This window comes from Sceloporus undulatus, chromosome 2, assembly GCF_019175285.1.
Source record: "Sceloporus undulatus isolate JIND9_A2432 ecotype Alabama chromosome 2, SceUnd_v1.1, whole genome shotgun sequence".
NCBI classification, from domain to species: Eukaryota; Metazoa; Chordata; class Lepidosauria; order Squamata; family Phrynosomatidae; genus Sceloporus; species Sceloporus undulatus.
The window spans coordinates 21,401,860-21,427,117 of NC_056523.1; the positions used below are offsets into that span (position 1 = coordinate 21,401,860).

The 25,258-nt window shown below is 39.6% G+C and overlaps 1 protein-coding gene across 2 annotated transcripts; it reads left to right on the forward strand.

The window, feature by feature from the left end:
- Positions 1-200: 200 nt before the first annotated feature.
- LOC121924000 (pantothenate kinase 3) lies at positions 201-23,793 on the forward strand. Of its 2 annotated transcripts, XM_042455040.1 has the most exons (8): positions 201-593; positions 1,269-1,354; positions 4,357-4,709; positions 6,907-7,160; positions 8,660-8,836; positions 11,199-11,322; positions 14,261-14,386; positions 16,340-23,793. In XM_042455040.1, exons 2-8 carry the CDS (start codon positions 1,327-1,329, stop codon positions 16,388-16,390), a joined length of 1,113 nt encoding a protein of 370 aa, XP_042310974.1. In that variant the 5' UTR covers positions 201-593; positions 1,269-1,326; the 3' UTR covers positions 16,391-23,793. The 2 variants fall into 2 exon arrangements, with proteins under 2 accessions (XP_042310974.1, XP_042310973.1); XM_042455039.1 differs by lacking the exons at positions 201-593; positions 1,269-1,354 and adding an exon at positions 1,587-2,000.
- Positions 23,794-25,258: the final 1,465 nt, after the last annotated feature.

Genomic DNA, 25,258 nt, shown 5'->3' on the forward strand with positions numbered 1-25,258 from the left:
GTTATTGCCGCAGCCACCGCCTCAGGAATCCCATTGAGGAGCCACTCCGGAGGAGGAGGAGGAGGAGGAGGGAGGGCTGGCCAAAGCTGGCTCGCCATTGGCCTCCTCTCTCTGGCGTGATTGACGTGCCTTTTTCCGTTGGCGCGTCAGAGCGCGCGAGGGAGGGAAACAGAAGCGTGCTTGTGCGCATGCGCTTGGGGGGGAATTAAAAAATATATCCTCTCTGCCGCTCTCCTAGAAGAGAGAAAAGAAAATGGCGTCCTTCTCGCTCGCGCCCTCAACGTTCTGAACTACCAAGCCTCCCGGCATGCTCTTGGACCGCACAACGGCCGCGGAGCCGAAGGAACCTCGCGAGGGACGCTGGGAGTTGTAGGATTCCGAGTGATAATGCTGCTGCCGCCGCCGCCGCCGGTTCCTCCCTCCCTCCCTCCCTTCCCATCTTCCCTTGCCTGACTACTGAGTGGGGAGCAAACGCAACAGCGGCGGCATTTCGCAGTCAGTCGTCGAGAGAGAAGGACGTGGCCGAGGTGGAGTCTGCGCTGGGCCGCTGTTCGAGGCCGAGCCCCACCTCACCCGGCGCTGGTCCTGGCTAGGTGGGCCTCCAGAGCCCCGTCCGGAGGAGGAGGAGGAGGAGGAGGAAGGGAGGAGGAAGCAGCAGCAGCAGCCGGCGGGAGGGCGGGCGGTGCGGCGTGTGGGTGGGGCCGGCTCGGCGCCGGGTCTCCTCCTCCTCCTTCCTTCCTTCCTTCCTTCCTTCCTTCCCCGCCTCGGCTCCCTTTTCTTTCTGTTGGCTCCCTGAGGCGGCAGAGGAGCATCCTCAGGAGAGACTGGGAGAAGGGCCCCGGAGGCAGCTCTCCTCCTCCTCTTCCTCTTCTCTCTTCCCCTTCGTCTTCCTATTCTTCTTCCTCTTCGTCATCTCTTCCTTTTCCTGATCTTCTTCATCTTGTCCTCCCCTTCTTCCTCCTCCAATTCTTCCTCTTGCTCATCTCTTCCTCTCCCGCCTCTTCCTTCTCCTCTTCCTCACATTCTTCCTCTCCTTCTTCCTTCTCCTTCTTTTCTTCCTCCTCCTCCTCCTGCTCTTCTTCTCTTCCTTCTCATCTTCCTGCTTCTCCCCATCTTCCCCATCTCTTCCTCCCCTTCCCTTCGACCCCAGCCCCAAAGAGAGCGGGGTTGACCCTAACAGGGAGGCCCACATCGCCTCCCATCCTCTGAGGAAGCTGTAGTAGCAGCACCACCTCTTCTTCCTCCTCTTCTTCTTCCTCCTCCTCCAGGACACCATCAGAGCAGAAAAGCTCAGGCGAAGGGCTGCCCGCTCCCAGCTGCGGAGACATGAAGATCAAAGATGCCAAGAAACCTTGTAAGAGACCTCTGCCAGCCACCCTCCCTTTCATTTCTTCATCTTTCAGACTCATTGGCCTTTGCTTCCCTTCCCTTCCCATCACCTCTCCTCCCCCTCCTTGGCATTTCTATTTCAGCCATATCTGCTTCACATTTATTTATTAGAAGACATGGCTGTGTCAAAAGCCAGGTGGCCAGATATCCTAGCCTGGTGGGCTCCCAAACTTTGGTCCTCCAGATGTTTTGGACTTCACTGCCCAACATTTCTGACTACTTGGCAAAGCTGGCTTGGGGCTCCTCGGAGTTGAAGTCAAAAACACCCAGAGCACAAATGTTTGGGAGGACAAGGCACTGCAAAATGGAGGACATTCAAGGAAAAGGGAGGACATTACAAAATAATACTTGCCAATGTTTTATCTGGATAAACTCAGCAATTGCTTGACAATTTCCACTTGACTATAAAGCCAGAAAAACTATAAAGTAGAAAACCTGGGTTGTTTTTTTTTAAAGCTCTTGTTTGATTGCTTTTCCATATAAGCAGAGGAAGGTCGTAATGGACTGAATATATATGCAAGTTATTGGTCTTACCTGAGGGGTAAGAAGCCAAGGATCAAGTGCAATGAGAGATTTACACAGTTCTCAAGAAAGATTTGATTCCAATAAAGGTTGGTGCATAATCTGTCAGCACCACTTTATGCGCTTGATTTGTGCAGAAATTATTTCTAAGGTGTGATGCCATGTTTGATGCCTGCATGCATTTCTTTTTCTAATATGTTATTTATTTTGATACGTCTGTGTATATGTAGAGCATACATGCTGGGATGCTACGGTCTAATGTGGATTCCCACTGGAATAATCATGCATGCGGTAACTAAAAAAAGTTCAATCAATAAAATATTTCTATGCATGCTTTCCTTCAAAGAACTCCATGAAGCTGAATTGCCACAGAGTGGTTTCATTAACTCTCCAGTGGCTTTTAGATATAATTACGGTACTATATTTACAAAAGAGTGTGATTGTGTAAGTTGGAAACAGCTACTTGAATAATAAAAACAAATATGGACTTCATGTTGTCCTCTGGAGGATTCTAGTAATACAAACTGTTCTCAGCAACTTCACAATGGGAGCTGAGACTACCGTAAATTGCTATTCAGCTATTAGCAAGTTTACATACTTTCTCTACTGGCATTTAAGGATATGTGCTCACATGCGTACATTCTTTAAAGAAAGTCCAGCTGGTTTCAAATACATTATCAGAAAACTAGTGTAGTTGTGTGATAACTGTGTTTAAAAGCCCTGTATTTTATGTAGATAGAATTGATTACTGGTGTTTTATAGTAAGATACAGGAGATCAGCTACTGTAAAAAATGTTACAAATGAATATGAGCTTTGCAAAACACACATAAATTTGACATTTATTCTTGGCATTTGGTCCTAGAAGGAGAATATTCATAGGGCTCTGAAATTTAAATGGAACAATATGCAATATGCTACAATATGCTATAAATAGTTCCAAGTGCTGTCTCATACAAATCCTGTTGTATGTTTGTTTTTTCCCCATCTTGCTAATGCAAGAGGGCACTTTCCTGCTGGCTTCAAGGCATGTGTCATCGAAACGCCACACCTTGAAGTCAGCCTGAAAGCACCTCTTTTTGCCTGTCTGTTTAGCCCCCTTAATAGAGATACAGCATTTCTCACCATAATGGTGAAGTTTGTGGCCAGGTGAGTTGTATGCCTATTCAGTCTGTGGCCTACTTGCTAACTGGGGATGTAGAAATTCAAGACTCCCTTCTTAATGTTTTTTTTTAACATTTAAACCAGACATTGTTGGACAGAGAAGACTGTAGATTAAAACTTTTGTGTGAAAACTACTTAAGTCAAATTGTGTTTCCACAGGAACAAAAAAGTCCTTCGAGAGAGGATTTGGCATGTTTGAAGAGATGTCCTGTTTACAAAATATTGTGAAATGAACCTAGCTCTAGCACTACTGGCTAACTTTCACAAACAGACACTAAGCTTTTTCTGTCATGTAGAATTAATACCCAACTTCAAGTCAATACATGTGTTCATCTTTAAGGCTATAAGCTATTTCTGTCATGTTGGCAGAAACCAGCAAGGATCAAAGTTTACTGGATGTTGATTAATTCTGAAGAGCCATAAACAAGAGGATTATATTTTAGTATTCAGTAGGAGCAGAGGTTACAACTTTATAATTGCAAAACATGCAGCAATGTATAAATTGCCCTAGAAAAAGCAGTCATTTGCAGCAGGAAGGGGGGGAAATGGCTTTCCAAGCCATGTTAGGCTGCAGCTTCCATTGTCCGTCACTATGCTTACTAGGGTTGATGGGAATTGTGGTCAAATCATCTGGAGGGCCATATGTTCTTCATCCCTGATTTACAAGTTTGTTCTTTAAGGACAGGATTTACTGTAAATTACATAATTATGTTGTCTTCCCCTAAGAACCATTAATCAAAGCTGAAGTAATGAAGTATTTTTCAGCCTAATTAGTTGTACTCTTAATCTGACATGCCTCAGAGGACCCATCAGTGTACACCACAAGACTGAAATTGGAGGAGAGGAAAGAGTAACAGAGAGTTGCTATTTCTTTCAAAACAGTCTTCTCTTTTATGTCAGTGGTATGATATCGGCAAAAAACTCAGCTTCTATAACTTCCACTTAAGAGCTTTTCAGGTGAATGCTAATATCTTCACTGACAGAACAACCAAGAATTTAACTGATGTCTGCTGCATTTCTTAGAAGTTTATTTGTCTTTTTCCAGTTTTAAGGAACCTTGTTGCCATGGCTGTCAGTCTTTAAAAGGAATTCTTAATGTGTGGTTGCTTTCGTTTACCTTCAGTAAAGTTGTGAGCAAATTCCCCACGATGCATACGAATGGGGATGTGTAACCATGAGCTTATCCACATTTCTTATAAAATATTTAATGTTAAGCAGTTTTTATTAATCTTTTATTTTCATATGCAAATGGTACTTGTAACACTAATTTTCTTTCTCCACAGCTTTTCCCTGGTTTGGCATGGACATTGGGGGAACCCTAGTGAAGCTTGCATATTTTGAACCTATTGATATTACTGCAGAAGAAGAGCAGGAAGAAGTTGAAAGCCTGAAGAGTATTCGCAAATACCTGACATCCAACGTAGCATATGGGTCCACTGGCATTCGAGATGTTCATCTCGAGCTCAAGGACTTGATACTCTTTGGCCGAAAGGGAAATTTGCACTTTATCCGATTCCCAACCCATGATTTGCCTACTTTTATTCAGATGGGAAGAAGTAAAAACTTCTCAACACTGCATACGGTGCTGTGTGCCACTGGCGGTGGTGCCTATAAGTTTGAAGAAGATTTTCGCACAGTAGGTAGTTGCGATGCATCTTCTATAACACAGTAGTTTGTACAGTATGCTACTATCTGTGGTAGTAAAACAGTGACTGTGTGATCATTCCTGCTGTCACAGATGAGGGTTACAGTAGCTCTGGAGCCTTGTCTCTTCCCAAAAAATCATTGCCTGTGTTGCCATGACTCTTAAGCAGGGAGCAATTCTCATGCAGCTGCTTGGCCTTTTCTGAGTCCAGCCCAGGGCTTGGAGAAGTTACTGTTTTGGATTACAACTTCCATGGCCTGCCTGGTTGAGGGATTCTGGGACTTGGAGACTAAGGCTGCATCGGCATGTCAAAATCATCTGGTTTGACACAGTTTAACTGCCATGGCTCAGTGCTACAGAATTTGGGAATTCCGTAGCGTTTGGCTATGGCAATTAAAGTGGTGTCAAACTGGATTATTTCAGCAGTATGATGCAGCCCAAATGTAACTGCTCTAAGCCTTCATTCTGTTCCGCTATTGAAAACAGTCCTTCTCTTCCTGTCTTTTATTATCATCTGGTTTAAGCTTTTGTTATAATTGCTTCTCAACAAAGGTACAAAGCTTCCAGTTCCAACACAGTCTCAGTATTTGTTAGTGGGTTAGATTTCTTTTTATATGGTTTGGATGAAAGCTGTTGTACATCAGGAATGAACTGGCATCTGATCTGAGTACAGATTAAATGGCCCTTCTTCTTAACTTCCATGTCTAGAAAATGAATTTTCTGTGTGTCATATTTCATCTCAAACCAGATAGTACTATTTACATTGTTTTTGAACTCCCTAAGCATTGCTGTAGCTCCTTCCAACTGCACCATGTCATCTGGGTACAGTATTTCTTATATATCACAAAATTCATTTAAAAGTCTGGTACTGTCCTCTAATATATATAGTTGTTCCTATTGGTCTTTAATCTATATGTTAGTCTTTAAGTTTCCAGACTCTTCAAGTCTTTTGCTGTAACAGACTACCAAAACTCCTTCTGTTGGCTCTTTATGGTCCTACCAGAAAGTTGTGGTTCTGTACAATTAATGTTAGTAAAGCTGAAGGGAGTAGGAAAAAAGAAGACTGCAATGCAGGTGGATTGACTTCATCTAGGAAGCCCTAATCCTGAGTTTTCAAGACCTGACCAAGGCTGTCAATGGTTGCATCTGCACTGCAGAATTGTAGTTTTGTGAGACATTTAACCTTATAAGGCTCCATTCGCACTGCAGAAATAACCCAGTCTGACACCACTTTAACTGCCGTGGCTCAATGCTATGGAATCCTGGGAGTTGTAGTTTGTTGTGGCCTCAGAGCTCTCTAACTGAAGGCTAAATGTCTCAGAAAATTACAGTTCCCAGAATTCCATAGCACTAAGTCATGACAGTTAAGTGATGCCAGCCTGGGTTATGTTTGCATTGTGGATGCAGCCTCTGCCAGAGAGCTCTGGTGCTTCAACAAACTACAATTCCCAATATCCATCATAAATTGAAATTGATTGGACAGCAGTTAACAACTACTAGACAGTTTTCAGTGCAAGATTGTATGTTTCATTGTTGTTATCTACTTAGTTACTTAGTCCAAATTAAAATTGGGCAGTGAGTAACTGAGCATTTATGTAAATCCCATTGATTCAGCGGGTCTTGATTAGTTGGGACTAACAATTGGATTTAGGTCTTTGTCTTCTGGCTTCATTTTTAAAAAGCCAGTATAATATGTAGAACAATAAGTCTAAAAATCTTGGCAGTAATAAGACTGTGGCCATTTTGGATGGTATGTAGCTACTCTTCCTGTAATGAAGGTTGGTGGGTTAGATTCATGACAAACTTAGAAATGCCACTGAAATTTGAGAACTTTTATGTGTAGATGTTTGTTACTACATACTGGCTGTGCTCTTGGTTGCTTTTTTAAAAAATGTATAAATAATCCTAATGTAAAAGACTCCAAACTTTTTATTTCGCTCCCTGTATAGTTGTTGTCGCCTTTTAGATTACTTTATGAGAGATTTTCACTTCACAGTCATTATTGATAACATATTGTTCTGGAGAGGAGTCATAATTTTTGAAAATCAAATTAAAGCCAGATTGAATGGAGGGTTGTCTTTTATACTTCAAGTTACATGCTAAATTTGTTCAGTATCTGCCAAGTTTTGCTCATGAGATCTCTTGTACTAACATATAAAATGCCCCCCCCCCTTTTGTGTTTTCACAGATTGGAGACCTCCAGCTGCACAAACTGGATGAACTTGACTGCCTTGTCAAAGGCTTATTGTATATAGATTCTGTCAGTTTTAACGGCCAGGCTGAGTGCTACTATTTTGAAAATGCATCAGAACCTGAAAGATGCCAAAAGATGCCTTTTAATTTAGATGATCCATACCCACTGCTGGTTGTAAACATTGGTTCAGGGGTCAGTATTTTAGCTGTCCATTCCAAAGACAACTATAAAAGAGTAACTGGAACAAGGTAATTATTACAGTGTCTGCCAAGTTAAGATATTAATTGAAATGCTGATTTGATGTGTTCTTGGTGGCTGTTTCGAGTGCCTCCTGTGCAGAAATGGTCATCTGGAACCGTCTTTCTGTAGTGCACCTGTTTCTTTTTCTTTTTTTAAAGTCATTGTGACTCAACAACCCTGAGTTTACTTTTGCTAAAAAAATTTTTACAATCTACAGAAAATTTGTGTGATATAACAAAATCTAACAAAGAAGATTTCAAAATTATTTAATTATTCAGAGTGCAAGGTAAAACATGGAAAGATTAAAAGGAAGGGGATTATTCTTTTGCTTTCTGTGGTCTGTACTGTTGTTGGTAGCTGTGCTTTACTCACAAACATAATAATTTACAGTGCGCACCATACGTGGCCTTGAGCATATGCGCTTAAGCTGCGGGGCGCGCGCGGGGCGGAAGGGGTGGCGCGTCCCATTCAATCGAATGGGCGCGCACGCCCATTGCGCCCGCCCGCGAGCCCCATTGTTTCCAATGGGGCTGGAGCATAGGCGGAATTCGCCTTACGGAATTCGCCTTACGCGGAGGGATCCTAAACGGATCCCCCGCGTAAGGCGAGGACAGACTGTAATGATGGGTCATTTTGCCAGGGTATTTGTGTGCTACCCTTAAACACTGTTGTAGCTACTTGAGTTTTAGGAGAAGTGCCTCAAAAAGATGAAGAACTGTCTTCATACACAAGTGAAGTGAGAGTACGAAAGTAGCTATCTTGAAATTGATATGTGAAGATCAAATCCAATGCATAATGATGCTGTGCTGTTTCCTATTAATACTTTTTTCTGTTAATGTAGTACTGGCCACCAAGAGCCTTTAAGATATGGGCTGTAGCTGGAAGTAAAACAATATGTTACAGGCTGTCTCAGTAGGAACAACTTCTATAGGACGGTATACATAAGATGCTTTTAGATGAAATTTAATAGCATAAATCCTGCCTTATTCATGGAATTTAATCACGGGAGTGGAAACAGCCTTCTCAATTTCCCTACTACTACTTTGTTCTTTCCACAAAAAAATTATTAAGGAGGGAAACACAGCTGTGGTTTCTTCTATCGTTGGTGTTAGGTAATCCCTATTTAGAAACATAATTACTTTACTTCAATGTTTTGGATTATTAGTTGAATTTGTTTGGTCTCTTACATGATTTAGATCCAAAACACACTTTAGAAATAACCCAGTTTGGGACTGCTTTAACTGCCCTGGCTCAATGCTAGGGAATTTTCAAAATTGTAGTTTTGTGAGACATTAGCCTTCTCTATCAGAGAGCTCTGGTGCCACAATAAACTACAGTTCCCAGGATTCCCTAGCACTGAGCCAGGGCAAGTTAAAGCAATCTCAAACTGGATTATTTCTGCAGTGTGTTTTGAACTCTAGACAGATAGGACAGTTACATAATTGCATTAATATTGTTTAATTTTGTGAAAACCGTTTACAATTCAGTCATCTTTTTCTCACACCAGTCTAGGTGGTGGGACCTTTCTTGGTTTGTGCAGTTTGCTAACAGGATGTGAAAGTTTTGAAGAAGCTCTGGAAATGGCATCCAAAGGGGACAGCACCCATGCTGACAAGCTAGTCCGGGATATTTATGGGGGTGATTATGAACGGTTTGGCCTGCCAGGTTGGGCAGTGGCATCTAGGTAGGTATTGCCAAGTAACATTTTGTCATGTATGCGTACCATATATACTCATGTGTATGTCAATCTCATGTATAAGCTGAGGGCAGGTTTTGGGGCCAAAATCGTGGATTTTGATATGACCCATGGATAAGTTGAGGGTCAAACTCAGGGGCATATAACAAAGGACCCGGGGGGGGATCACTTTCTTCCCTCCTTCTCCCTCTCTGGAACTCTCCCAAGGGTCACTGTTTCAAGCATGCAAAATAAGCTCCAATTTCTCTCTCCTCCCTCCCTTCCCCACAACTTTACCAAGGTTCAGGGCTTGCAAAAAGGGGGACCCAAACCTCTGATTTCTCTCTCTTCCCTTCCCCACAACTTTCCCTAGGTTCAGGGCTTTCAAAAAGGGGAACTCACACCTCCAATTTGTTCTCCATGAGGTTTCCCAAGGCTCACAGAGCAGTATTACCATATTGCCTAGCATTTTGGAGCCCATTTTTGGGCTTAAGTTTTTGACGTATAGATGAGTATATACGGTATATGTGTTGCATCATCATATATATGCTGAAAATACTGCATTTTAAGAGGAGTTTTTTTTCTCTTGATAGAAATATCTGATCTTTAATAAAGAATTTTATAGTATTTTCTCAGTATTTTGGAATCTACTAATTTATAAATAGGTAAGTGGTACAGTAAATACTGTAATAAGGCTTTTGCAGGGAAGATAGGTTAGTGGGATAGGTAGTTTTGCTTTGAATTATTTTCCCTATACTTTAGATGATATGCAGTCTTTGAATAACTTTATTTATAGAGTATTCTTGAGGCAGAGTATCAGCATTGCCACTTGTGTGAAGTTCTGTTCCCTCTCTTGCCCCTTTTTTCTCTGTTTTTGGTTAGGATCAGTTAACACAGGGGTAGGCAACCTGCGGCCCGCGGGCCGGATGCGGCCCAGCGAGGCCTTGGGACCGGCCCCAGCCCGGTCCTGCCGCCGATTGCTGCCGGGGCCTTTAGCCTCTCGCGCGCAGGGGCAAGGGGGGCAATTGTCTATAGACGCCTTAGAAACATGCATTTATATTAACATTTTTTAAAAAATCAGCAAAATTTTTTGCGTTTCCTCCACTTTTTTTAAAAAAGTGTCCACCATTTGAAAATGTTGTCCTACATTTGTCTCGGTTTATTTATTTATTTAATTTTTAAAAAATTATTTAATTATTTATTTTTTGGCTTCGGCCCCCCAGTTGTCTGAGGGACAGCAACCCGGCCCCCAGCTCAAAACGGTTGCCTACCCCTGAGTTAACAAGCCAGATAGTGATACTGCCATGAACGCTTAAATCTCCGAATTGTAGATTGAGGGTAGAAATCAATAGCCAATAGGAGGTTTCAAATATAAAGCGTTTAAGTTATATAGCCTGCTTGTCCCTTTTGCTCCTTCCTTCTGCCACTAAATCATTGCTAAAACCTGTGTATTTCACTGGTTACCCTCTGTAACCAGGTAAACCCTCTGCATTTTGCTATGCAAAGGCATACCCATTTCTGAAACATTACACATTTATGTACAGCATAAATTTCTTGCGTATGCTACATCCAGAATAATCCATCAGTTAACACCAACATGTCTTACTATCCAGTTTTTTTTAACATATATAATTTCAAAGATAAGCATGAAAAACTTTGTCTACCAAGAAGCCTGACTATCAAGCATACACTGAAACCAATTTATAACATCCATCTGAGATCATGACAGTAGTGTTGGATCTTCCAAAACAGATGCCAACCTCGCTAGTACACATTGAGTCTCCAATGGGGGAAAAGACAGAATCATAATAATAGATGAAATAAGATGGCAGAGATATTTTGGATCCCTTGCAAGTCTCTATTTTAATTACACATACTCTTTTTAAAAATAAATTCTGTAATTAGTCAAAAAGGTAAATTACTACCCTCAGATTATCAAAACAGCTTCCTGCATGGCATCCTCCAATACGGATGAGGTTGTCTTCAAAGTCTAATGCTGCAAAGGGTAGCAGCTTCTATTTCCTTGTCATTTGTCATGTATGTTTAGCTACTGGACTTTCAGATTAAAGATTCCCGGCAGACAACAAACACATTAGTATTAGATTGGAACCAGATTTACTCACATGTAGACTAGGCCCATTGAAATCAGGGTGTTAAATAAATCAATTCCTCTTGATTTCAGCAGGACAATCAATGAATTAATTATAGTCTTTTTAAGAAGCCTGGATTCTCCACTACTGCTTTTAACTGGAGTTTAGAGCAGACTGGGGCTGCATAAGCAAGAGGAAGCCTCCACAACATGGAAATGTTGTACTTTTATCCAAAACTGCATAACATTGAGATATCTGTTCCCCTCTCTCCCTCTCTCCAGTTTTGGGAACATGATCTACAAGGAAAAACGAGAATCAGTCAGTAAAGAAGACCTGGCTAGAGCGACATTGGTTACTATCACCAATAATATTGGATCTATAGCTCGCATGTGTGCTGTAAATGAGGTAAACTTAGTAGGGAGGGATGTCTAGATTCTTCACTGTGTCCGTTATGATCTAGATTAGAATAAAATTTACAAGGACTTCCTTATACAGTATATCTTGTCAGTTCTTTAGTACCAAAGAGGTTCTTTTTCTCACTGACTTTTGCTGACTGTTCAGGATCTGTCCTTTCTCCCATTTACGCTGAAAAAGTTCTCATTGTATGCTGAAGAGGAAGTAGGCTGATATGCACCAAGGTGACCAAAGTTTCATTTGCAAAGAAACGTTTTAAATTAATTAGCAACTTATTTTTATCTTTCAATGTACAGCAGTGCATTTATGTATTTGCATAGGGAGCACACACTTCTTTGTGCTCTCTGAAACATCGCATTTGTTTTAGAGTATATGTTTCTACTTGGAAATGTAGGACTTTCTTTCAGTTAACTGACTAACCTCTATGCCAAAAGGAAGAGGAAACATATTTCTCAATGCCTTCAGCTTCTTTACAGTGCTGCCTTGTTGCTTATGGATCAAGCAGCATTGTACAGGGCTATGAAGGCACTGAGTACTACTTCTTTATAAGTAGCAGTTTCATTGCACTTTGCTTTGACCCAAATAAGAATTTGTAGTATTTCATTCTGTAGTAATTCTCCTTGTCTGGTGATATATAAAGGGGTGCTGAAAAGACCAAGAAGGGATTGATCTAGTTCCATAAAACCTAGATGCTGGTCTGCATATTCATGCCAAAGTTTGATGCCCTTGACACATTGATTCTCAAGTTTCTTTAACACTTCCAAAAAATTTCTGATGTCTGGCCACTGAAATAGTGCTCTGCTGCTGCTATCACATTTGAATCATTTGAAAAATTATTTCCTTTAAAACACTTTATAAGGTTTGGAAACAGGAAATAGTCACATAGAGCAACATTTGGTGAGTAGGTTGGATGGTCCATGTATTCAAACCCCAGATTCTTTAAAACATCAATTGTCTTGCCAGCCCTGTGAGCAGTTGCATTGTCCTGCAAAGAGAGAAGACCATTCTGTAGCTTTCCTTATCATTTTTCCTTCAATGCCTCCTTTAATCAAAACAACAAGTTAGAGTAGCATTCTGCACTAGTTTGATCCATCTGAAGATAGTCAATCATCAAAATTCCTTCCTTACCCCAAAAAGTCTGGCTATGACTTTTCCTGCTGATCTTTGAGTCTTGAATTTCTTGGACAGTGGAGAACCTGAGTGTTGTCATTGCAAGGACTGTTGTTTGGTCTTCAGATCATAGTGATGTACCCATGTTTCATCAACAGTGATGAGCTGTTGTAAAAAGTTATCACTAGATTGCTCAAAATGCTGCAAAATGAGCTTGGAAATAGCTACTTGGTTTTGTTTCTGGTCAGTATTTAAACATTTTGTCACCCACTTGGCTGAAAACTTCTGCATAGCCAACTGCTCATGAATTGTAAATCCACTGCATTCCTGGGATATTTCTAGTGCCTCAGTAATTGTTTTAGCTGAGATTTATTGATCTGCCAAAATTGGTCATGAACATGCTCAATAATTTCAGGAGATAAGACCGTTAAAGAGCTCACAGATTTTGCTGCATCTTCTTTCTCAAAATGTCCACACTTAAAGTTTGCATACCACGTCTTCACAGTGATGATGATGATAATAATAATAATAACAACAACAACAATAACATCTTTATTTATATTTCCCGCCTCTCCCCATGGATGGAGGTGGGAGCACAACAGATAAAATCAGTGTTACAATAATTACATTTTCACAAACTCACAGGTTCCTACAATGTATCAATTATCAATCATTTATAAAAACAAATATAAAAATGTTGCAATGGAATATGATGGGACTTGTCACTCTATGTTTGCATCATACGTGATTTCCTTTGGACTTGATTTCTGCAGGAACAATAACTTCATGATAGTTCAGCATTTGAAAACTGCACACATTTTGTTGACATGTTTCTGTCAAATGAAAAAATTCAGAAGTTAGAGCTGCAGTCCTGCAAGTTGACAGTTTATAATACAAAACAACACTGTTCCAAGCTATAGTGACAAAATTATGCTCATTTTTGGGAAATGGGTTCATTGAAAACATTTCAGCAGCCCCTCATATGCAGATAGGTCTATTGGATTCAGCTCTTATTTTAATGCATGTTTGTTTACACCAGGACATTCATTAGGTTGTCTGAGCTTGCTTGTAAAGTGAACTGACTTTGTCTTCTATTTCCACCTAACCTCATTTCCACTGGTAAAGTTATGCTGTTACAGCAAAACAGATCAGTAAAAATGGGTAGTGAGATGCCAGATTAAAGACCAGCTACATGAGATACTGGAAGTTCCAGACAATTACGAAGGCATTTCATTTGTGCTAGAAAGATTTTTTTTTCCTGGTGAACATCTCTGGGCAAGGCATCCATCTGCAGGATACTCATTCTGGTTACTACCTGCCTAATTTCAGAAGGCTGAGGAAAGAGGGAAAGCTTGGATGGTGACTAAGATAAAATCAGATGAATTTGTGGGGAGGCACACCTCTGTTTACCATATTCATATTTCCAGCTTGCATCCATCCTTTCCTGTTGCCAGGGAAAGCACTCCCTGAGCAGACTTACTTTCATGGAATGCTCTTATGTAGGAAAATGGTGGGGAGAAGCAGGGGCAGGTTATGGTAATTCCTCTTTCCATTACAATCTCTTGCACTCCTTGCAAATCTGCTACAGAGTTGCTGGACTATTGGGAGAAGCAACTGAGAACTGGCAAACGTTGCCTCCCTCTCTCTGGCTGGATTGTGTAAGCTTCCCATGTCTTAGGAGGGGAAATCAAAGGTGGGACTTACTTCTCAGTAAACATGCATAGGTTGCGCTGCCAACCTCTTTCTTCCACTCCAGTAAGGGAAAGTGTATCATTTTTTTATTATATCCCAGTAAGAAAACTTTTCCTTTTTCCTTTAGAAAATAAACCGAGTCGTCTTTGTGGGTAACTTTTTACGAGTGAATACATTGTCAATGAAGCTTTTGGCATATGCATTGGATTACTGGTCCAAAGGCCAGTTGAAGGCTTTGTTCCTAGAACATGAGGTATGTATGACCACAGCTATGAAGTAGAAATATCAGTACAAATGCCAGAATTTTAAGTTCTTCATTTTCAAATTTCTTACACGTCTTTCTTTTTTAATTTTGAAGAAGAAAAGCTGTATGCAGTGATTGTTTGTACTTGAAATGTGAGGATAATAAAAAAACAAACTCTAAACCTTAAATTGTAAAAACCCCTAATATTAATGGAATTATTTTTCATGTAAATGCAGCGGTTCTTAGATTTTTTTTTTAATGGGAGAAAAATATTTATTTATTTATTAATTTATGTAATGAATTTATTTATTATCTCTCTTCTTGCCAGAGTCCCTGAGGTAAACTACAACAAATTTAGAAAAAAAATTATAAACAGATTAAAATTATTTAAAAATGGACTCAGACAATTTATTTAAAAATAGTTTAAACCTCCCACAAAGTTAAAAATCACACAAGTTAAAATTGACAAAGCAACTACACTTAATTTTGAGAGCCAAAGGTCATGCAGAGTAATATAGTTTTACGTGACCTTAGAAGGGATGAAGCCAACATAACTTCTCTTGGGAGATATCCATGCTCCAGGTGCCACTGCAGAGGAAAACCATTTTAGCTTCATGGGATGGTGGGACATGAAACAGAGACTCGATGTCATTATTTCAGGTAGCCTTGTATATATATGGAGAAGGTGGTCTTTCAGATAAAATGTGTTTCTGAAGTAGGTTCTGCCCCAAAGTTTCCATTTAAGCTTCTCGGGTATCATTATGTCTAAATTAGATTCTATCATATTCCCTAAATGCACCGAGTCTTGTCTGGCTTTGGAAGCTAAACAGGGGCAGGGTTGGTTAGTACTTGGGTGAAACACCACCACAGAATACTAAGATTTTCCAAGTAAGGTTAGGAAAAACTCCTGCCCTAAACTGGCAGCCAGGTACCAGTCAAGAATTGGGAGTATTAGGCTACATGAACCAATGGTTGGATTCAATATCAGGAAACTTCCTGTGTTCCTAATGGACCTAAGAAACATAATGGACATGATCTACCCAAAGTGAAACATTTCTAATCACCATTGTTATCAGCAAGAAGTTAAAGTTCTTCATTAGTGTCAGAGGTTCTTAAAAGCGCTTACCTTCCATTCACTGCAACCAACCTGTTTCCATTGCTTGGGAAAGAGTGAATGCCTTAATGAGAGCAACAAAATACCAAACACAGCAGGGAGAAGCATTGTTAAGACAGAGATGGCTCATAAAATGCTCACATTTGGTTTCCGCTGATTCTCCAAAACAGCAATGGGGAGTAGAGATTGTGCATGAAGCCCCATGTCCACTGTCTAGTCCAACATAGGCAGACTACTTCAGACCTATTAATCAACGATACTAAAAAAATCAGTTCAATTTTTTTCTCTCCACTTGATTTTTTGGTGGAGGCTAAAAGGCTGAGATAAGCAGTGGGAAAATACAGGAGGACAAATTGAAAGATGATAAGATAGTGAGAAAACACATGAAGAGAAAAAAGGAACAACACCAGTGAGATCAGTACTCTGAATGTTTCATACAAAATCTGGCTTAGAACATAGATTATCCACAGAGTGGTCAATATATTAACAACATTATGGCTATATAGGTTTTTCCTGTTGATTTTCACATACCTATCAGAAAAAGGCAGTATAAATACCATAAAGACACCAGATCCTGTCTGATATTGGAAGCTAGGGAGGGTCAGCCCTGGTTAGTACTTGGGTGGGAGATGCCAACAAATACCAGGTCCTGTAGGCTTTATTTCAGAGGAAGGAACTGACAGAACCACCTCTTGAGTATTCTTTGCCTAAGAAAACCCTATGAAATTAATGTGGTTTCATAAGGCAACAGGCGACTTGAAGGCACATATATGCATGAAAAAGACTTGTGTCTTGTTTTATAATGGTTACTGAAATTTAAATTATATAAAATCTTCTTTTAAATACAGGGGTACTTTGGTGCAGTTGGTGCCCTCCTCGGATTGCCAAATTTCAGCTGAAGCGCAAAGCATCGCAATACTGAACTATTCCTTACCTTTCTGGCATTATTACAACACTGTTTTTATATCAACTGGAACCAAAGGGGAAAAGGGCCGCAATCTTCCTATAAATGTCTTTAATTGTAAGAACGGTCAACTGTCTCATTGAGACACAAATGTGAAACCTGGGAGTTTCTGTAGAAAGCACCTTGTGGTTTTCTTGTGTGGTGTTCTCTTAACACGGATGTCAAACCTGTTGCCCTCCAAACGTTGGACTTCAGTTCCCATCAGTCCTGTCCAGTGTAGTCAGTGGTCAGGTATGATGGCAGCTGAGTTCAGCAATGTCTGGGGTGTCCCAGGCTTCTCATCTCCGCTCATAACAAATGCTACACGTGCATTGTGCACTGCAGCCTCTAAAATATGGCTCTCAAAATCAGACTTGGTGGATTAGCCTTAGCTGTTCAGAGCTTTGCTGCAATGCTGATCAAGTAACGCACTGTTAATTTTCCTTACGGCTGCTTGATTGCCTGCCTCCTAGTGTGCAGGACTAATAGCCTTGTTCTCAATGTCCATTTTGACTGTAATTTCTCAACAACTCTAAAATTGAACATTGCCGTATCCAAGTGCCATCCACTAAAAATAAAATTCCTTGATGCAGCAGAGTTTCTGAGGCAAGGAGACTTCTTTCTTTTTTCCCCCCAACACCTTGATTGTTTAATTTGAATTAGTTCTAAAGCTGTATAACACTGGTAAGTGGAGCCTCAAATATGGTTGGCTTGGTGGAGTCTCAAATATCACACTACACATGGTCAAAATGGCTTATTTGTTGTTCCGCTTTTTCAGACTTTTCTTGGAGGGGGGCACCTTTTTCCCTCTGGGACGTCCGCGGGGCGGACGTCCATCATTTTCTGAGCTATCCATAGAGTAGCTGTCTCTCTCCCAATCAGTGTTACAGACTATTTGCATAATATGATCAGCAAAAATGCTGGCAAGGAGATTTCAAAGTGTTGGAATAGTTAATTCAGATTTCTGAATATTAAGTTTTCCATAAAATAAAATAAACACATCAGCAAAAACTCAGTATAACTGATTTAATGTGAATTAAGCAACTGTGAACACACTTTCGTGTAACTAATAATTGTGTGATTAGTCAGGCTTTGTTAAAACTCTGCACATCCCTAGTTCATTTAATGGTTAATTGGTACCGACTGTGCAGAAGATGATTCTGTTTAGGATTTTTAGTAAAATTTTCAGGATTTTAAAAGGATGATTGTTCTTTAAAATCCATCACTGAAAAACATCCATGTCTCCTTGCAAAGTGCCACCAGTGTGTCTGATGTGAAATCAGTATAACAATGGAGTTACATTTGTTGGATCAGTAGATCTGATGGGAGGTGCCTGTTGTGAAATTAGTTTGTCAGTTTATTTAAAAGCACACAACATTTGATCAAATGGAACTTTGGCAGATTTTGGGCTTCAAGCATTATGGCAGCTTTAGAGGTTGTACTGCAGAGTCATAAGGTTCAATGTCCGTTGTACTCTGAGAAACAATCGCACATAGTGGAACAGTGTGGACTTGAGATAAAACTCCACATATTGGGGCTGCTGTTATATTTTGACTGTCTACTATTTCAGACATGATTGTAAACGTAGATTGCTGCAGCATAGTTTATCATAAAACTTCAGATTAAAAAGAAAAAAAATCATCTCAGAAAAAAGGATATTTCTATGCACAAGGATGTATCATTGTATCCTGAAGGAATATGCAGTTATCCAATGCATGAATGATGTTTTCTATAGGGGATTTGACCACTCTGACTAGAGCTCATAGAGCTCAAACTAGCGCTTAAGTTTACTTGATCAGTTTGATATTATTTGGGCACACTGATACATTCTACAGCAATATATATTAGTATAGGTAATGTTTCTCCACATCCGGTTCCATAGAATTCTATGAGTCTAAGTACATTATGATGTTTATTAGCAGTAATTCCTTTTTAGCTCAGAAATAGTGTTGATACTGCTTGTGCCACTGTTCTTCATTTCTAAGATTGAGAAATTTATGATCTCTTTACAACACAGGACAGAAGCCAGTTGTTTTTTATATGTTCTCTTGATCCCTTGTTGAGGCAGTGTTCTGAAAAGACAAGTCTTAGTCCAGAGTCTGTACTTGGTCAGTTTTGATTCTGCTGTTTTAAACTATAACCATTAATTCATAATTGTATAAAATTAATATTTTGCTTTTACAAAGCTTACAGCCTTGTGTCTTAAAACACAGTTGAAGTGCTTCAGTTCATACACTATCAGTTGCAACTGGGCTATATGAAAATGTAGTCAAAAATAAATCTGCAGTGTTGTGGATACTAGTCAGAAGCAGGTGACGAAAATGACAGCTCAACTCTTTAGTTGCCACTTTAGTATCTAATCAAGCAATCTTCATAACAATTATGATTTTGCTATTGAAATATATGAGCCCACTCCCTCCATTGCAACAGGCTTAAATAGTAAAATTACAGATTTGGAATAAACCTCATAAATACAGTCCGTCCTCGCCTTACGCGGGGATCCGTTCCAGATCCCGCCGCGTAAGGCGAATTCCGCCTATGCTTGAGCATGGGAGGTGCGGGAGCGCGCAGGGCGCAACGGGCGCACGCGCCCATTCAGTTGAATGCGACGCGCCGCCACGCGCCCGCCCTGCAGCTTGAGCGCGTATGCTCAAGGCCACGTATGGCGCGGGTGCACTGTAAATGTATCAGTAATTTTCATACTGCATATTTTTGTAACGGTACAAGAAGATGGTTCTGCCTTGTTATAATTAAGATATGTATTTTTTTCTGTATTTCGCCCTCATGCTGTACAAATATAAAATTCTGTTGGATTTCATGTAAGGGTCAAGTCGCTAATGGCCTCATTTAGCACAAATAGAACAGTTTGCTTGGTTGTCCCTCTGCCCCCAAAAGTAGGTAGATACATAGGGCTGCTGTCAGTTTAGTTGGGAAAGGGAAAACTGGCTGAGTAAGAAGAGGGATTCTCCCCCTTAAGGACAGGAATATAGCTTCTGAATGTAGTGACTCTTCAATCCAATGGTCACATGAGTGCCTTAAAGTCTCCATCTTGGAGTTTCAGCCAGAATTTGATATTAAGAGTATTCCTGGCTTCTGATAATGACAGCCTGTGACTATTGAACAGTGCCAAATCTGTCTGTGGCACCTGCAGATTAGCTAAAAATGGACTGAGTGGACCATTAGGTAGTAAGAATTTATTATCCTTTTATTTTTCTCATAACTGTCAGCCACCTAGTCTTGAGTAATTTTTGTTAGAATACATGTACTCCTGGATGCAACGTACATATAATTCTTAAAAAAAAACCCAATAAATAAATAAATAAATAAGAGAGTTCTGTGTTGTTAACAAGTCATAGAAATAAAACTGATCTCTTAACATACATTTTCAATGTATGTTATTGGGATGTGTACCTGTTCTCAGTTTACCCATTCCATTAAAGATTGTTTTGATACAATCTTTTAACTGTAGCCTCTTTCTTCCCTAGACTTACATCTAACCAATTAATGGACCTTACATTGTGCCCCCTCCCCCAGCCCTGATCCTTAGTATATTGCCGCATACATTTTTTTAAACATCATTCCATGAAAAAAAGTTAGTATAAGGACTAGATCACTTTTCTCATTGCTTGTCATTTGTGCTATGCTTTGAAATGACTATTACATGTTGTGATTCCATTAGTACATTGCAGTATCTTGGTGCCAATCAGGTTGACTACATGTGACCTTACTAAATGTCAGTGATCAAGTGGAGTAAGGTATGTTGGACTACATCTTCTATAATCCCTGATTATGGATGGTTTTCAGGGAGGCTGATGGAAACTAGAGTCCAACAACATGAGGCCCATAGTTTCCCTCCTCTGGCTTAAATCTTTACCAGGACAAGACAGTTTTGTCTTCTATCTATTGGAAATTCTGTGCACAGCATTCCTTATCTGTTGGTGTGTAAGAAATTTGGGCAACTCTGTTATACTCTCAACATTTGCTAAAGTTAAAATCTTTATTTTGACTTAATTACTTGATATATAAAATCCAATTGCCCATTCGAACCAGTGTTTTTAAATCTTTCAGGAATTTATTTTGGGGAAGACCTCATACATTGCAGTAGAATAATACCGATTAAAAAGTTAGAACTTTCAACTCTATCTGACATGAAATAGATGCAAATTTCCAGTGGTGTCTTCCCATAGAATGCTTTCATGGAGTGAAGAGTATAACCACTTTGATCATTATGAGATATAAGAAGCTGCTTGTGAAATTTTAATAGGTGCCAGCTTCTACTTAATATGTGAAACAGTTCTTAAAGTAAGTCTCTGAATATTTTTCAAGCACTTGTACTGAGAGCATCTGGGCATAAGGTTGAGGGGGGCAGGCAAGTGAGACAATGGGAAGGGGCCAAGGCGCAATCCCTTCCAGGCACCCACACTGGGTGACACCAATGCTAGAGATGCCAATGACTGACAGCATGTTTCTGTTAAGGATTGACAAATTTGACTTATTTAATTTCTTAAATATTCATACTTTGTTGCTTTGTAAATATTGCATTTTATCATTAAGACTCTGAAATAAGTGTGTGTTAGTTTAAGAAGATGAGTTTGTATAGATCAAGATGTTAGATCAAGAGCCAGCATTTTTTGCTGCTGAGCTGAAATGAAAGAACTTTGTACAGACTGGTGTATTTTATTTTATTTTTGAAAGTAGAGGATCCAGGGGTTGTGAAATTGAATGACCGTGCACCATGAAAAGACTAGTGCCCCTTTCATTGTAAAAATAATCCTTAATCTTAACTGAGTTTTAGCTGTAGAGTTTGGAGGTAAAAAAACTGAGGATCACATTTGTGTCCACTAAAATACCTGTGATAGTTGATATTTTAATTATTGGTGTCAATTTCTTTTCAGCCTTTTGTACTTTAAATGGAAAGCCTGCAGACAGAAGCATGCAAAATGCAAGCTTTCTGTTTTGGGGTGGAAAGACAAACAAGCTGCCTTAATTCATAAGTGATATCCCCTTAAATTTTCTCAACACCCTGGAATAAACGGTAGTGGAGGTTTCCTACTTTCAACCAGTGTTGTTTATATTCTAAATGGTTTAAATAAATGAATTGCACAGTAAAAGAAACCAGAATGCCTGTAAACATTATTCTGGGTCTGTGTGTGAGAGAAAGAGAGAGAGATGGCAGGTGGTCAGAAAGCATGTATCTTGGTAAATTGTGAGTAATCATAAGAATCTGAAATACATGCAGCTCACCACTTGTCACAAGATTTGCCAAACTGATGTCAACCACCAGTCTTAAAGTTAAGAAGTCACAAGCTACATACACTGTGTTTAGGGAACAGTGATATGGGAATAAACCATAGACAAATGCCACAAAGCATAATACTGAGAACCATGCCATGGGAAGGTTATGTCAGCAATTTAGTTTAATCCTGTTCCAGCTCACTAGGTTGAATAAAGTAGACTGATTAAATTTTAGAAATTCTTTCCCTTTGGACTGTCCTTACCTTGCTTTGATAGAAGGGCAGATGATCAAATCAAATAACCCATTTTTGGGTCATTATAATAAATTATGTTTTGAACTAGCCAGATTGCCCCCGACCCCTAATGTTTGAATATGAGGGTAAAGTGGTTAGTTTAAAACATGGTGTGGATGGTTCTGGTCTTGTAGCTGTGGTGAAGAAAAGGAGAGATTGAAAGCCTAAAATTGGTTGATTTGGTTGATACTAAACCAACCTTCCCTTGTCAAGTGTCATCCAGATGTGGTAAACTACAATCCCACTAGTCCTACAGCTATGGACACCATGTTGTAAAGGAATGGTTTGAACCAGATATAATATATGTCCATGTTGTAAACAGACTATTATGTTGGTGTTATTTCTTAGGCCTAAATCCAGTGATATGTTGGTGCTGCAACACCAATGGGTGATATCTTCTATTCACTTCTTTGACCCCCTATAGCTTTAGAGCTACCCAAAGCAAGCTTCCAAGGGTTTCCCAGCTGGCCGGAGCAATTAAAGTGTGCTTGTATGGTGGTTTAAATGGGAACGGGAGATCACCTCCCAGGCAGTTTAGCTGTTGCACCAGCAGAAATCTAACCTTGGATCCTGCTCAGTATAAGCTAAGCAGTGAAAAGTACAGAAATTACAAAGCAACCATAGCTTAGTGTCTGATAGTGCTTCTCAGATAAGCACTTTATCAAGTTGTACTTCTGCCTCATAGACTTATCTCAAACAATTATATCTAGACAACAATCCATCATAGCCAGGTTTACCATGAAATTGTTTTTATAAAACAGACTGCAACTAATATATATGTTATGAAATACATTACTTTGCAGCATTTCAAATAAAAGAGTTATTCCTAGATTTGTGTGTTGATTGATACCAGAATGTAGCAATCTAGTCCTGTGCTGACTGCATCTTTTGCTATGTTCACTTTTATTTGCCTTGCGACTATAGTTTTTTCTTAAAATGTCTAATATATTTAGGATAAACCTTACCAATACTGCCTGATGAATGTGGATTGCATTCTTCTGAAATCAGAATAAATATATAACTTCCATTTAGCATTGAGTCTTTACTGCATTTTAAGCAATATTTCCATCCTGCAGATTATTAGCTTGAGGTTCAATCATTACAAAAGGACTTTTTTAAAAGTAAGATTTTGTAGATGGAGAAGATCCAATATACAGTATACTTTAATATCTGCAATTGATAGAAAATTGGGAAATACTTTGTTAACATTTCCTCTCTGTTAATGATAGAATTGACATTTTAACTGAATGTGGTTTTTAATCTTCTAAAAGACCAAATTGTACTTGACTTGGAAAGTACTTCTTGAATCCATGGCAAACTCATACTCTACAACCATTGTGTGCATATTTAATTTAACAGCCATTTTAGGTAAATTGCCTTATTCTGATGCAGTGAACTTATTGTCTCGCCTCTGTTTACCACTCTGACAATGAACATGGTGTAAAAATGTATGTTTTACAAGTTTAACACATAGTTGCTAAATTATTCAGTGCATCCTTGTAAATTGTTTTTAATTTATTTTTGTTATTGGTGCTCTCCTGTATCATTTTCACTCAACCAAATGATGGAAGCCTATTCTGTAATCATTCCCATCGCAAACTGTATAAAGAGATTCTCAACTGCTTGCATGAGTAAATGTGAAAATTTAATTTTGTTGTATGACGAGCTTTTATGTGTTTTCCTAGTTTTACAATTGTTCTGTATGAATGAACAGAACATTGACTTTTTTCTAAATAAATACCAATGGTTGGTTCTCTCTCCCATGCTTTTTAATTCTTTGAACCATTGCAATCTGTCTTAATAAAGGGGTGAGAAACCTGGCTCAGACTTGGTTTTGTTTTGTTTTTTAATTCAAAATAAAAATCTAGATTTCTGCCTATAACACACACACACCCAACAACTACACATTATTCCAGGTGCAAGATACTTGTAATTGGTTATTTTGTCCAAAGGTTTATCTTGGGCAACTTATCTTGCTTCCTCTTCATTTATCTTACTGATTTTTATTGGTGTAAAATGAGGGAAGGGATTGTGTAGCCTTGCAGAAGGTGTCAAACTGCAACTCCCAGCAATGGCTATGTTGTTGGAAAGTGATGGGAGGCAATGTCTGACAACATCTGGAGGGCTGCACAATTCATCCTCCATGTAAACCAGACCCCTCTTGGGCAAGTATGATTAGAGCCCGATGAAGGAAAGATGCCAGTAGGTTTGTGATCCTCTTTCTATGATACAAGTCACTTACAACAAATATGCCAAGGAGATGAAAGCGTCTAACAGTTCATAGAGGGGGGATTGAAAGATATAGTCATGTTAGTCTGTAGAATCAGTATGAAGAGAGATCTTGGAGCACCTTTGAGACTAACTGAAAGAAGGTGGCAGCATGAGCTTTCATAGACTACTTCCTCAGATGCATTTCAGTTAATCTCAAGATCTCTCCACATAACTTCATGGACGGGGGGACAACAGAAGGACTTTCTGCCTCTTGCACAAGGCAATACCCTGCCTGGCATATTAAGTTGTATTAATAGCCACTGGAAACTGTTATTGGATGACACCGATTTTGTGCAGTGCATAATAACAATACCAGACATAGTATGTGTTACACTTAATAATGTTTTGTGTAACACTTTTTGAGCCACTACAGTATTTCAGTGAGGAGGGAGATGGGCTTTCACAATTCTAGCAGAGACAAGGTACATAACCTTTGGAAGGTGATAAGCAGAACGCACAGCTGGCAGTTGTTCTTTTCCCCTGGTGCAGGGCTGCACCTTTCTACTTTGCTGGACTGTGCAGTTCTTCAAGGTGAGTTAGATAGCATTGAGAGGAGGAGAGGAAGATCCAGATTCCCTTCCTTGTCCACATAAACATCAAATTTTTACCTTAACTGTAGCAGCTTTCCTGTGTCTTGTGGCCTCCTCAGTGTGCTGGGCTAGCACCTATATTGTGTTATGTTGGGAGACAATGGGAGTTGTAATCCTGCAAAATTGGAGGGTGGCAGGTTGGAGAAGGATGGACTGATGATGTCCAAATAAAAGGAATTAAAGACTCAAGTGATTATGGGCTAGTTTTCAATGAAATATTGAGTATGTATAGTCATTCTCATTAAAATTAAAGCAGAGTTTTAACTGGATCTATGTTTTGAATCAGAATATATAGGGAAGGGGCTTTGTTGGATTGTTTTCCTCCATCACTTTTCTTTATAAGAAGAATGCATGTACCAGTCTCTGCCAACTGGCAGATGATGCAATGCTTTAACAAGAAAGCAGATCAAGTAGTAGAGGGTATGCATCCCCTGT